General features: G+C 48.1%; 1 protein-coding gene across 2 annotated transcripts in view; it reads right to left on the bottom strand.

Moving 5' to 3' along the window:
• Window positions 1-11,307: 11,307 nt before the first annotated feature.
• Window positions 11,308-12,500, bottom strand: part of LOC127610517 (GDNF family receptor alpha-1-like) — a 31,794-nt gene continuing 30,601 nt past the window's right edge. For both annotated transcript variants that reach the window (XM_052080749.1, XM_052080750.1), the window contains one exon: window positions 11,308-11,682. In XM_052080749.1, coding sequence (XP_051936709.1) covers window positions 11,530-11,682 — 153 coding nt within the window. In that variant the 3' untranslated portion in view covers window positions 11,308-11,529. The remainder of the gene's footprint in view (window positions 11,683-12,500) is intronic.

The following is a 12,500-nucleotide window of genomic DNA, read 5'->3' as shown; positions in this document are numbered from 1 at the left end:
CGCATTTGCCACGACGTCGCCCAAATTCCCGAAAGAATGAAAGCGCGGACAAAACATGCCTTCCGACGACTTTTGTTTTTGATGGCGCATCTCCGCATATGAAGGAATTTGCGTTATTTTTTTTTTTAATCAAATTGCTACAATGCGCCGTTTGTAGTGAGCGGGTAAGCTATTCTCACCATATGCTATTCTGAATACACTATTGACATATTTTTTAAAATCATAAACCTGATGTTGGCCATAAGATCGAGGCATTGATTTCGGTTTCATTTTTGTCTGGCTGAACTTGATGAATCGTTTTTTCATGAACTCGCATTTTCAAATGTATTTTCCAGATGTTTTTCTCCCTTGAACACACTTCTCTCTTCCATCAACATTTTCAGGCCAAAAAGTGTGTGAGATGCAAACTGAGCCCTGTTGTCCGTCTCTTCCCACATTTTATTTTTTTTTTAAACACAATACTGATATCATATTTTACTTTACTACATTATTCCCTGCGTGAACGTTTGCTTTGAATCGGGTCAAATTGGAAGTCCAGGCGGCAATTTTAGCTTGAGTTTCGACTTAGGAGCTAATGCTTCCAGCGTATGTGCGTGCGTGCGTGTGCGTGTGCGTGTGCAGTGGCGTTACTTACAATAGCAGGTTCCTCGGAGAAGGTTTCCACGGAAACGGTTCTCAGAGTCACATCTGGTGTGACACACACCCATGAAAACAGTGCAAAGGTTATTAGCGTTCCACATGTGGTGTGTATATGGTGTGTGTAAGCGCGCGCGCGCGCGTGTGTGTGTGTGTGTGTGTGCACATGCGCCATCTTCAGGTTGGCCTTCTCCAAGCTCCTCGTGACAAGATTCCCCTCGACAACCTCACTAACTTGTACCTGCGGCGCGCACACACACACACCGAACACACTCACACCCACACACACATTCCTGTAAGACAGTATTTGTGAGATCCGGGTAACTCCAGATAAGGAGTGAGGACCACCCTTTCTGATAGAGATTTAGAGAGGAACTAGTCTTAGATTTGTACACTAGATGTCACCCCAACTACTTTCCCCACTTCAACTTCTTTAAAAAAACAGAGCAATGAAAAGTAGACTTGAAACTGAAATCATAGCAGGCGGTGCGCACACACCCACACACACATTCCTGTAAGATTGCATTTGTGAGGTCCGGGCAACTCCAGATAAGGAGTGAGGACCACCCTTTCTGATAGAGATTTAGAGAGGAACTAGTCTTAGATTTGTACACTAGATGTCACCCCAACTACTTTCCCCACTTCAACTTCTTAAAAAAAAACAGAGCAATAAAAAGTAGACTTGAAACTGAAATCATAGCAGGCGGTGCGCACACACACACACACACACACACACACACACACACACACACACACACACACCTGGAAGTCACGTATAAAGGATGAAATGAAAAATGTGTTCCATCAAGTGAAACTTACATGACACAAATATGCAACGTTAACGTGATTGGTCCACACAGGCGGGGGCAGGGGGGCCTCGAGCGCAAAAGTGGATCCAGTCTTATTTTGACGCCGTTTACTTGTTATTGGGTTGCTCAGCCACACACACACACACACACACACAAAGAAAGTCTCTTGTGCCCTTGCTGTAAGAAGGAGAAGATCAGTCGAGAATGTAGAGGACTCTCAGAGGAGGCCGGCGCTCCTCTCAAGACTGCCCCCCCCCCTCGGGAAAAAAAAATGGCAATCGCAGCTTGAACAATTTATACCGCAGACTGATTGTGATGAACAACCTGCAGCCTCTCGTCGCTGGCTCTAATTTGACTTCTCGTGCGTGGGTTAGCATCTCAAAGGCGGTTTCCCTCTTCAAGTCACGCTGACGACTTCCAATGCACCTTGACTCACTTACGCGCCACCTGGAAACCATTTGCGGGCCTCCGATTTTCCCACACAGTCAATACAACTGCACGTTTTGATCGTTAAGATGTTTTCAAAACAACTTTTTCCATGTTGCCAGTTTGTTTCGGTGGCTGTGTAGAATTTTGGAGGGGACCTATCAGGTGAATCCATTTCAAAGTAAGGCTGTAAGATAAAATGTGGGGGAAAAATACAAAAAACTAAATCCGAAACAAAGAAAGTCCAAAGTAGCAAACAAAACTAGCAACTGAAGCTAAAACAGAACCGTGAACGAAAACAAACCTGACAGCAGCAAAGAGCAAACAACGACCCGACAATGAGTGTTCGGGCTGGGAGTCCTTTTGAAGCACTCATTACCTAATGACCAACAGGTGTGCAGCTGCAGGGGGAGCCCTACAGTGCCACCTGTTGGTCCCCAAACCGAATAACGACAATAGTTTTTTTTTGTGTACTGTGGACTTATTTTTTTGAAAAATGGGATGTAAGATATTTTTTCAATGTTCATCGTTTTTTGCAGGGCGGGAAAAAAAATGGCAGCAAAAAGGATTCCAATCAAAAAGTGAATTCCCGTGAAAAACCGGCCTGCTCGGTTCCAACCTCAAGACGCGTCTCAATACTGACGTCCGTCCGTGTAGCGAGTGAGATTAGCCGCCGCGCGTGAAGGGGGGAACGGAGCGGTGGTCCCCCCTCGGGGGGGGACACTTGGGCGGCGGACAAACTTAAGCGGCTTACGCGGGCCTAATGGGGAGCCAGATAAAAGCCGATCGGGGCGGGGCTTAAAAATGCGACTGGCGGGTCAGAGGTCGCCGTGCCGGGACTCCTGTGAGTAAGCGATAAGCGTGCCAGGCAAAGCACCGGGCGCAAGCGTGGAAAATGACACACCAGGGGATGGAAAAAGGAAGAAGATATTCAAGAGGAACCTTGGAAAAGTCACTTGCTCTCACTTTTTTTTTTTCTCACCTCCTCCGCCCCCGACTCCCCCGACATGACTTTGTAGCCGCACGCCGGGGGATCTCGACACGCACTTTCATGCTAAGTCGCGAATGAGTAACAAATGGCACGACATCTTGACCGAATGATTGAACAATGGTCCACGGCAACGTTTGGGAGTGGAAACTGTGTGTGTGGGGGGGGGCTCAGAGAGTTAAGGTGGGGCTGGGCCACTTCAAAATTGGAAAACAAATCGTCGGGTCGGGTTGAGAAAAAAAATGAGTTATGTGCTCCCTCCTACGAGTAGCAATCAAGAATCGAGCGGCGCCATTTTGGACCAACTGGAGACGCTTCATGGAGGATCGGCTAAACGGTGTCGCATTGATCCCAGAATTTTTTTTTTAATTTAAATTCATTCATTCATTCATTCATCTTCCGTACCGCTTGATCCTCACTAGGGTCGCGGGGGGTGCCGGAGCCCATCCCAGCCGTCTCCGGGCAGTAGGCGGGGGACACACCCTGAATCGGTTGCCAGCCAATCGCAGGGCACACAGAGACGAACAACCATCCACGCTCACACTCACACCCAGGGACAATTTAGAGTGTTCAATCAGCCCGCCACGCATGTTTTTGGAATGTGGGAGGAAACCGGAGCACCCGGAGAAAACCCACGCAGGCCCGGGGAGAACATGCAAACTCCACACAGGGAGGCCGGCGCTGGAATCGAACCCGGTACCTCTGCACTGTGAAGCCCACGTGCTAACCACTGGGACTACCGGGCCGCCTTTAATTTAAATTTTTATTTTTAATTTTAATTTTAAAAAAATTGTAATTGTAAGTTTGGAAGGAAAAAAAACCCCAACTGCTATACCATCCGAAGGTTCAGATGCGGATCCCCCAGACTGCTTGACCGTCGTTTATGAATAGCGATCGGAAGCCGAGGTCTGCTGTCGAAAGCAATCGTTCACCCGCGAGGCAGCCGAAGATGAGCTCTACCTCCCAGATGGGATGTCGGCGGCATTAATGCCTTGCGCCTTCACAGCTCGCCATAAAACAGGACGATTATAATGAGTGTAAACACGCATCTTGAAAAGTACGAAGCGGCGTAACAACGACAGGTGCGGCGCTGACGGACGCGCGGCGGCGCCAAATAGGGCGGACGACGGCGACTTAAGCGTCACATAAAAATGACGGAGCGGCGCGTAAAAAAACGTGCTTTTAGTGCGCAATTATCACGCCCGCGCGTGCCAGCAGATGTCGGGTCGTTAGGCGCGCCGTCATCCGCGCCGCGCACAAATCACGAAGACGACGTAGACGAACGCAAAACGCTCGCCGTCGCGACTTTCCGAAAGTACGAAGGCCGGATTCAAAGTGTAGACTACGTAGGAAAACCATTCCCGCTTTTTAATCATTTGAGATCACGCTCGTCTTCTGACGAAGCTCAGCGCTAGCTAACGCCGTCGCGTGAATTCAAAATGGCGGACGAGCCGTGGCAAGAAATCGCCAAGGCGGCGTCCGCGAAGAGCCACCCACCTGGCCGATCCCCAACCGGGAGCCCCCCCCCCCCTTTCGCACCTCAGCCTACCGATTAACGGCGCGTTGCCGTTTTCATCACGCGCCCGCTAGTAAGCCATGAATCAATTTCCGACGCGCTGTTTTAACGTGGCGGAGTAAATCCGCCATCGCGGGGGGTTTAATGTAGATCATCGCGCGGAAGGCGAGGAAGACGGCGATTACGAATATTTATGACGCGCGTGGGCGGAGGAATGTTTGCGGTAAGGTGCGCGACTCCACGCGCCAGACCACACAACAGCAAAAACAAAACAAACAAAAAAAATAATCCATCTTGCTCACATCACTTCCCCTCCTCCGATTCTCTTGTTGCATTTCACAAATCGATTGTTTGATTCTGAAAACGAAGAGAACGAGAGTGGAAAGAAACCCCGACAAGCTAAACAAGAAGCCGCTTGGCTAAGCTAGCGCCAAACAAAGACGAGAAAATAAATCAAGAGCGCTAATTGTGCTCGGCGTCGTCCGAGACGCCGATGGGCGGACGTTGCGATCTTTATGCTGCTGGCGCGCAAGTCAGCTGCGCAAACAAACCATTCGTCCAACTTCCCTTTTGTGGAAGTCGACCAACAATCAAAGCACATTTTGCCCGAATTACCTTTTTGAACTTTGATTGAGTGGACGCAGGTGACTCAACACCATAAGTCACGCCGCCTTTCAGCAAATGTTTGCTCAAGCGGCTCAAAATTCATGTCGAGTCAGATGTGTAATGTGCATACGTGTGTGTGTGTGTGTGTGTGTGTGTGTGTCCTCGCTTTGTAGGCCTTTTTACTCGGTCCTCACTGTGCCACAAGCGCAGGAATGTGTGTGTGTGTCCTCGCTTTGTAGGCCTTTTTACTCGGTCCTCACTGTGTCACAAGTGCAGGAATGTGTGTGTGTGTGTGTGTGTGATGTCCACACACTTATCGACTCCATGCGATGAGGCTTTTTGGAGACCATCAGCGAATTTGAGTTTCCACAATCTGCGTGCCGACACGCCGCCGATATCGAAATAAAGACGGAGGTAGCCGATTCCCTTCCTGACTTTCACCTACCCTGTGGGACTCCAAAACGGTCGCGGATCTGATCAATGACGACATTTTACGGATTACGCAAATTATTATGACATCGCAGTCGATCACCAGTTCTGCCTAAAGTGCAAACAATTACAATCAACGCCGGCTCTCTCTCTCTATCTTTTTATGTGTGTGTATATATATATTCCCCCCCCCCCCCCCCCCCACTATTGTGGGAAAATAGCATCTGGAGTCCATCATCAATTCTTTGCTGTCCAGTGGTGTGGAGTAATTCGAGTCCAGTTGTGTCACGCAATGCGTGTCGTCATTCTGCAGCGGCTCATCTTTTGCGCTCATTAGAGGATTTTTTTTAGTTCACCTTTTCTCCGTCTTTGCGAGCCGATCGATAATAATCCCGCTCATCATCGCCGTCCTCATTCATCAATATTGAACCCGCGGCAGGAAAAAATAAATAAATAAAAGACACTCTCGCCGTCCGTCATTGTGCCGGCCTTGCGCGGGCGCGAGAGGGGCAGGTAAACACATTCGTCTCTCTCCCGCTAAAAGCTAAAAAAAAAAAAAAAAAGAAAGGTGAGAGAACATTCCAAACCCTGATGAGGCGTCGCCACCCGTCAAGAGCGCCATCACGTTGGGGGTCACACCCAAGACGTCGGATTTTGAAAGAGCAAACAACAACCCGACAATGAGTGTTCGGGCCGGGAGTCCTTTTACAGCCCTCATTACCTAATGACCACAGGTGCGCAGCTGCAGGAGGAGCCCTACAGTGCCACCTGTTGGTCCCAAACCGAATCATGACAGTTACTTACCGCTCGCGTTTGTTATTTCTTCAGTACATTGCCGGTCGGCTTTTTCGTTAGTCACCTGGAATGGAGCTTTCGAAAATGAATTTAGTCCTCCTGTTTTGGTCCTGTTTGGTTCTTGAATTTTTTGTTCAATGTGTTTTTGTGTTTTTTGTTGTTTTTTTTACTTGTTACTAGTTTTTTTTTTTTTTTTTAGGGCGGCCCGGTAGTCCAGTGGTTAGCACGTCAGCTTCACAGTGCAGAGGTACCGGGTTCGATTCCAGCTCCGGCCTCCCTGTGTGGAGTTTGCATGTTCTCCCCGGGCCTGCGTGGGTTTTCTCCGGGTTGCTCCGGTTTCCTCCCACATTCCCAAAAATATGCATGGCGGGCTGATTGAACACTCTAAATTGTCCCTAGGTGTGAGTGCGGATGGTTGTTCGTCTCTGTGTGCCCTGCGATTGGCTGGCAACCGATTCAGGGTGTCCCCCGCCTACTGCCCGGAGACAGCTGGGATAGGCTCCAGCACCCCCCGCGACCCTAGTGAGGATCAAGCGGTTCGGAAGATGAATGAATGAATGAATGAATGAATGAATAGTTATTTTTTTTGTTGCGTACTAGCTGTTGACGTCATGTTTAGCATTTCCTTTCCTGTGTTTATTTGCTTTGACTGTGGAGCCACTCTTGTGTTTGTTTGAGGACGAGGAGGGGGGGAGGGGGAGGGGGGGTGATTTGTTGTTGATCTGCCGCAGCATCTCCTGGATTGCACAGATAAAACTGCCACTTTGCGCCCTAACACCATCTGAGCCTTGGAACGGATTGTTTTTTTTCTCCTTCTACATGCCCAGAAAAGAAAAACAACAACCTGAAATGATGTGGACACGCCCACTCACCCCCCCCCCGTTCCCCCCCTCCCCCTCCCAACCGCATTGCCATCCTCAGGCTCCAACACGAATCCTTATGCACACGTTCCACAATTTCACTTCTTTATTCAGGACACAACGCACACAGCCGCCCCCCCCCCCCCCCACGTGGATTGGCTCCACTGATCTGTAATTGAAGGGGTTGTTTTTTTTTTTTGGAGGGGGGGGTTGGGAAGAAGATTGACGCAAGCATTTTACGCACAGCGGGGAAGAGCACGGATGGGCGCCCTGATGGGCTCAAGTGGGAGGGCTGGATCCTGCGGGGGGGGGGGGGGGGTTGTTTTCCAACACCGTCGGGTTGTCAGCGGCTCAGGCGGTTTGGTGAATGAGGACAATTTGCCGAGTTATTGTGAGCAACAAGTCCAGGTTGGGGTCGCAAATGAGGCTTCCAATTTGGATTTGGGCAAAATGTCGGCGGCGAGCGGTTGCTACGTTCATCCAGACTTCAGAAAGACGCAGACTCACATTTGGAATCGCATTTCCGAGCATGGGTGGCGTCTGTTTTTTCATTTTGAACACCTCGCCACATCGGTCATCTCTGCGGAGACGCCGCCGGATGAAAAAAACAAAACAAAAAAACCGACGCAATCGGCCGTATTTTTTCCAGACGCTGCACCAAAACCGCATCCGGCACGCAAGCCCGACATCGGGGCCATTAGTTGCGTAACCCGAGCCGCCGTCTGACACTTCAACCCGCTAGGAAATATGAAATATGAAAAAAATTACGGTCTGATCCCAACGTTGACCTTTCTGTCCGTTGCAAAAGTCTTGGGACGGCATGATGTCAGTCGGCGATATGAATTTGCCAAACGTCCTGAGCGGAAGCATTAAAAGGCGAAGAAGGTCGGCCATTTTCTTTGGAAGTGGCCGTTTTACGGTTGGTCTTTTTTTTTTTTTTTTTTTGAGAGCAAACGTCCACTCCTGCGGTGTGCGCGCGCGTGTGTGTGTGTTGAGGGAAGTGTCAGCGTGGTTAATTATCAGGTCTTCGTGCGCGACCTTTGCGGCGTAGCTGAGCACAAAGGTCGAACGTGATCAATAGTCGGGGAACATTAGCCGTAGCCTCGGATGTCGTAACGTGATCCACCCCATCGGGTCCCACCGGTGCCTGGAATATTGGGTCATTAAAGAGCGAAAAAAAATTTCGGGGGGGGGGGGTGATGACTTTATTCTTGCAATCCTTTTCCCCCCTAATGTGATTCATTTTAATCTGGGAAATGGAATAATTTTACCCTTCATCACCATCTGAAGATTTTTTTTTTCTCAAAATTAAAAGCATCTTATTTTTGCCCCCCCCCCCACAAAAAAAACGTTTAAAGCCGCGTTATGATTGGATTTGGCTAATAATAAGCTTTGAAAAAGTAAAGTGTGTGTAATAGAAGCTGATGTCGGTCGCCCCCACCCCCCCCCCCCCCCCCTTGTTGATTCCTATAGAAGAAGGGAAAAAAAGGCTGACCAAGCCGATCGGGCTTTTTGGTTTGAAGATGTTTTAAAAGGCGACCGGTCGGCCATTAGCGAGGAGGTAAGTGCTGCTTTTCTGCACATGAAAGACGAGCAATTTTAGCTGTAAGTGGACGCCCTGGCACACTGCCGCTTCACGCGTCAGCAAGAAAAGCAACCCCCCCCACCCCCCATCCCTCAGTTGCGTGATGTCCAAGATGCGAGGGAGTTCAGTCCGGGATGTGAGCGGAACAGCAGCGGCATCGCTGACCTCATGCGCACCCTACAATAGCCACAAAACGGAATGAGGACCCTTTTTAAAAAATAACAATCATAATAATAATAATAATTTTTATCCATTTTGTGTTCATATTGCATTTAATTGAAAGATGTTTGTTGTTTTTTTTCTTTTTCTTCTTCTTCTTTCTACATACATTCTTGCTGCTGGAGGCTGTAAATTTCCCCAGTGTGGGACGAATAAAGGGATATCTTATCTTATCTTATCTTTTCCATGGTGCTCGTGGTTGCGTTCATGCTAGTTCCGTTAGCCAGTGCCCGGATTAGCAGCTGTTCTTTCTTTTTCTACCGGCGAAATTGGCTCTCGCTCTCGTCCGGTGCTCGAAACTGCCGCTTAATAAGCCGGCCCAATTATTTGTTGGGCCAGACGAGGGCAGGGGGCCAGGGGGCGGAGTTATCATGACATGCGCAGATTTTGTGGAATGACTCCACGGACACGCTAGTTTCGCACAAACGGTTAATCGGTGAACTCCGGCACAATCGTTGTCCCACCGTAAGAGCCATGGCATGTTCGCTCCGACTCACGGCCAGACTCATGATCATCGACAATGATTCAGAAAGATCGAAGCGATTGCTGACTGTTATAGACTGCGTGTCATCGATTGCTATGCTAAGTTGCCTAGCAGATGCTAATTGTTATTATTACTGATTAGGTGATACAGTGGTTAGCGCGTCGATCTCACGATGTAAAATACCGGGTTCAATTCCAGCTCCGGCTGTGTGTGTGTTTGCATGTTCTCCCTGGGTTTTCTCCGGGTACTCTAGTTGTACCCACATTTGAAAATATGCATGGTGCCCCTCCACTTTTCACAGACGCCGGGACCTGTCTCGGAATGATGATGAACTGTCATGTTTTTTGTTGGGATGGAGAAAGAAAAACATTTCTTTCAGAAAAAAAAATATATATATACTGTGTGTATTTTTTGTCGTATTTTTACGAATGTCACTTTTTCACGCAAAGGCAAATAATTTTATTTCAATTCTCAAGGACGTTGATTCTTCTTCAGTTTCACGTTTTTGCTGAAGCTAAGTGCACAGCACCCAGTTTGGAGGCAAAAGTTCACAAGTCAGTCAGTTTGGGTGAGTGAACTTTTTCTTTAATTTGTATTTCTTCATTTGTACAACAAGATTTTGACGTTTCACACAAGCCAAGACGATGGCGGGAAGCCGAAGAAGAAGTAGAAGAAGACTTGCCATCTTTCTCTCGCTCGTCACAAACGTGGGCGACGCCATCTTGAAACACTCAACCACTATGCGTCTTACCTTCTTTCTCGTTAGCGTTCGTATTAGGACATTATCGCCATTTTGAAAAAACAAGTCGAGGCCTTCATTCATTTCAACGCGTCCGAAAAGAGCAAATGAAACAATCGAAATGTAGAAAAATAAGATTTTTTTTTTTGTGTCCTCAAAAAACAGAAAGTAAACATCGTCATATTTAAGCAACATCGTAAACAAATTTGCGTATATTGAAGTACAACAGGAGCTACACGGATATTCTCTCTTTTGTTTTTGTTCACAAATGCGAATGAATAGTGTCGATATCGCATACAGAGCGGGAGAAAATATACATGACACACCGTATACTGTACGTACAAAACAAGAATCGTCCAAGTCAAAGAAGTAGACGAAAGAATATGAAATCAGAGTTTTGTGAGTCCCGCAAAAAAAAAAAAAAAACGAAACAAAAATCACTACGTTGACGTCGGCTGGTTAGCAAACGCGTTCCTTTCCGAACCAGCTTTTCGAGTGTCTCTCGTTACGATGCTTTGGCTTTCTCATCATCAAGTTGTGCCGTACAGATGATAGCAAGAAAGCGAACGATCGCGCGGCTAGCTGGCTTGTTTTTCCACACCGACTTGTGAATCGTCGCGTCGGGGGGAAAAAAAAAACCAAAACACATTGGCGCGATTCCAGTAGCGCGACCCTTGTCGCCGTTTTTAACCATCACAACGGCGAGAAACTATCTTTGCTACAAAAAGATTCTCACTTTGTCCTTTGTCATAGCTTGTGTTAGCTTAGCTTAGCTTAGCGGCAGGTCCAGGAGTCATTGAAGTGGCCAGCTGACCAGAAACATTCAGTGGGCGGATAATGTGGAAGGCCGATACAATGAGCAGAGATGTTCGATCTAAGGATTCTTTTTCGGTGTGGATGTTTCCTGCACTCCAGCAACGAAAATTTTGATTTGATGGCTGCAGTTTGGTGGTGGGGACTACAAAATGATCCAACAAACATTTCTGTGAATGTTCCTAAAATGGCCACTTCAAAAGTTTGTATTTTATTTATTTTTTCTCTTCAGTTTGGGGTTTTGGGGACTTTGGTGAGCTTTCTGTGACGTGTTCCTTATTTGTGAAACTGACGACACGTCTGTTGAACTGAATTATGAAACAGGAAAGCGTACCGAGCTAGCTTGTTAGCATCAATGATTACCGATCGTTTTTCGTATATTGCGTCAACACGTCAGAAGTGTTTATGTCTGGTCTTTCTTGACCAATGCAAAGAAAAACCAACCGCTGCATCAAAAGTCAACCACAGCCGAAAGTGACAAAATGAACAACAACAAAAGAGAGGGAGGGGGGGGGGGGTAGGGGGGAGAACTAACACAACCCAAAGGCGGATTCATACAGTGAGGAAGAAAAAGAAGAATTTCACGTTGTTTTGTGTGTGCAGTTCACCGTTTCAGCCTAGAGGCTACAAGTCGTCCGGTGAGGGCGGAAGATGGCGGCCGCAGTACCACAGCCACAGCAGCAGGGGCAGCAGAGATGTCGCCTCGGAAGGTCGGCGGCGGATGCACGAATTCCTCACGATGGCGTTGGACGTGCTCGGACCGTCCATCTGCGGGTCCTGGCGGCAAACAACAAAATATTCAGCCACACCACTTACGGACGATATTTTGTCGCTTTTAGTCTTTGATTTTCTTAGATTCAAAATTTTTTGGGGAGTTTGTCATTCATATTTTTCATTCTTGTCCCGTGGGTTTCTTCTTCTGGGTCACCGTTATCTTTTATGTTTGCGTGCACCAAAGGTCGACGTGCCACGTAAAGTGGCTTTTCTTCGCACACATTAGCTTGGTCGTCTTCCCGCCGGCATGCAAAGTGAAGCGAGCGGGCGCTGCGGAAAACGGAGCCGACGACGGGAGCGCTACTCGATGCTTACGACGCTTCAATGAATTCATCCGCTTTGACGGCGCACTGCTGCATCAAAAGGTTGTTTTGATTAACGCTTAAATGCCACTGCAGAAAAGCTCGTGCACACGCGCGTGCGCTAGCGTCGGCTAATGAAGCTGCGAGCTAACGGGCAGGTCATCCGCGGCGAGGCGCTACGCAAATGTCACCGATGGTACACCGTGACATTTGTCGTGAATTTGGCGAGGCCTGGCTGCCTCGGCCGCCTGGAAGGATGGCCACGTAGAGGGCGGAGCCATCGCGGGGTCATGTGACACCTTGGCTTAATGAGCTCATTTGACTTCAAATGTCAAAGAGAAGCCGGCTGGGGTTGCGCTAGCTGGCAAAAAAAAAAAAAAAAAGCCACGGCTAATTTGGTGCTCCTTTTCATATCGAGTAATTTGATCAATAACGGCAAATGAAAGCTGTTTTTAGCGTTCGTGCAAGTGGAGGCGGCATCATGATGTCGTTGCAAAGCACCAGAGGAACCTATCGTCT

Source organism: Hippocampus zosterae, chromosome 11 (genome assembly GCF_025434085.1).
Source record: "Hippocampus zosterae strain Florida chromosome 11, ASM2543408v3, whole genome shotgun sequence".
Classification (NCBI taxonomy): domain Eukaryota; kingdom Metazoa; phylum Chordata; class Actinopteri; order Syngnathiformes; family Syngnathidae; genus Hippocampus; species Hippocampus zosterae.
This window is presented reverse-complemented; position numbering and strand designations above follow the sequence as displayed.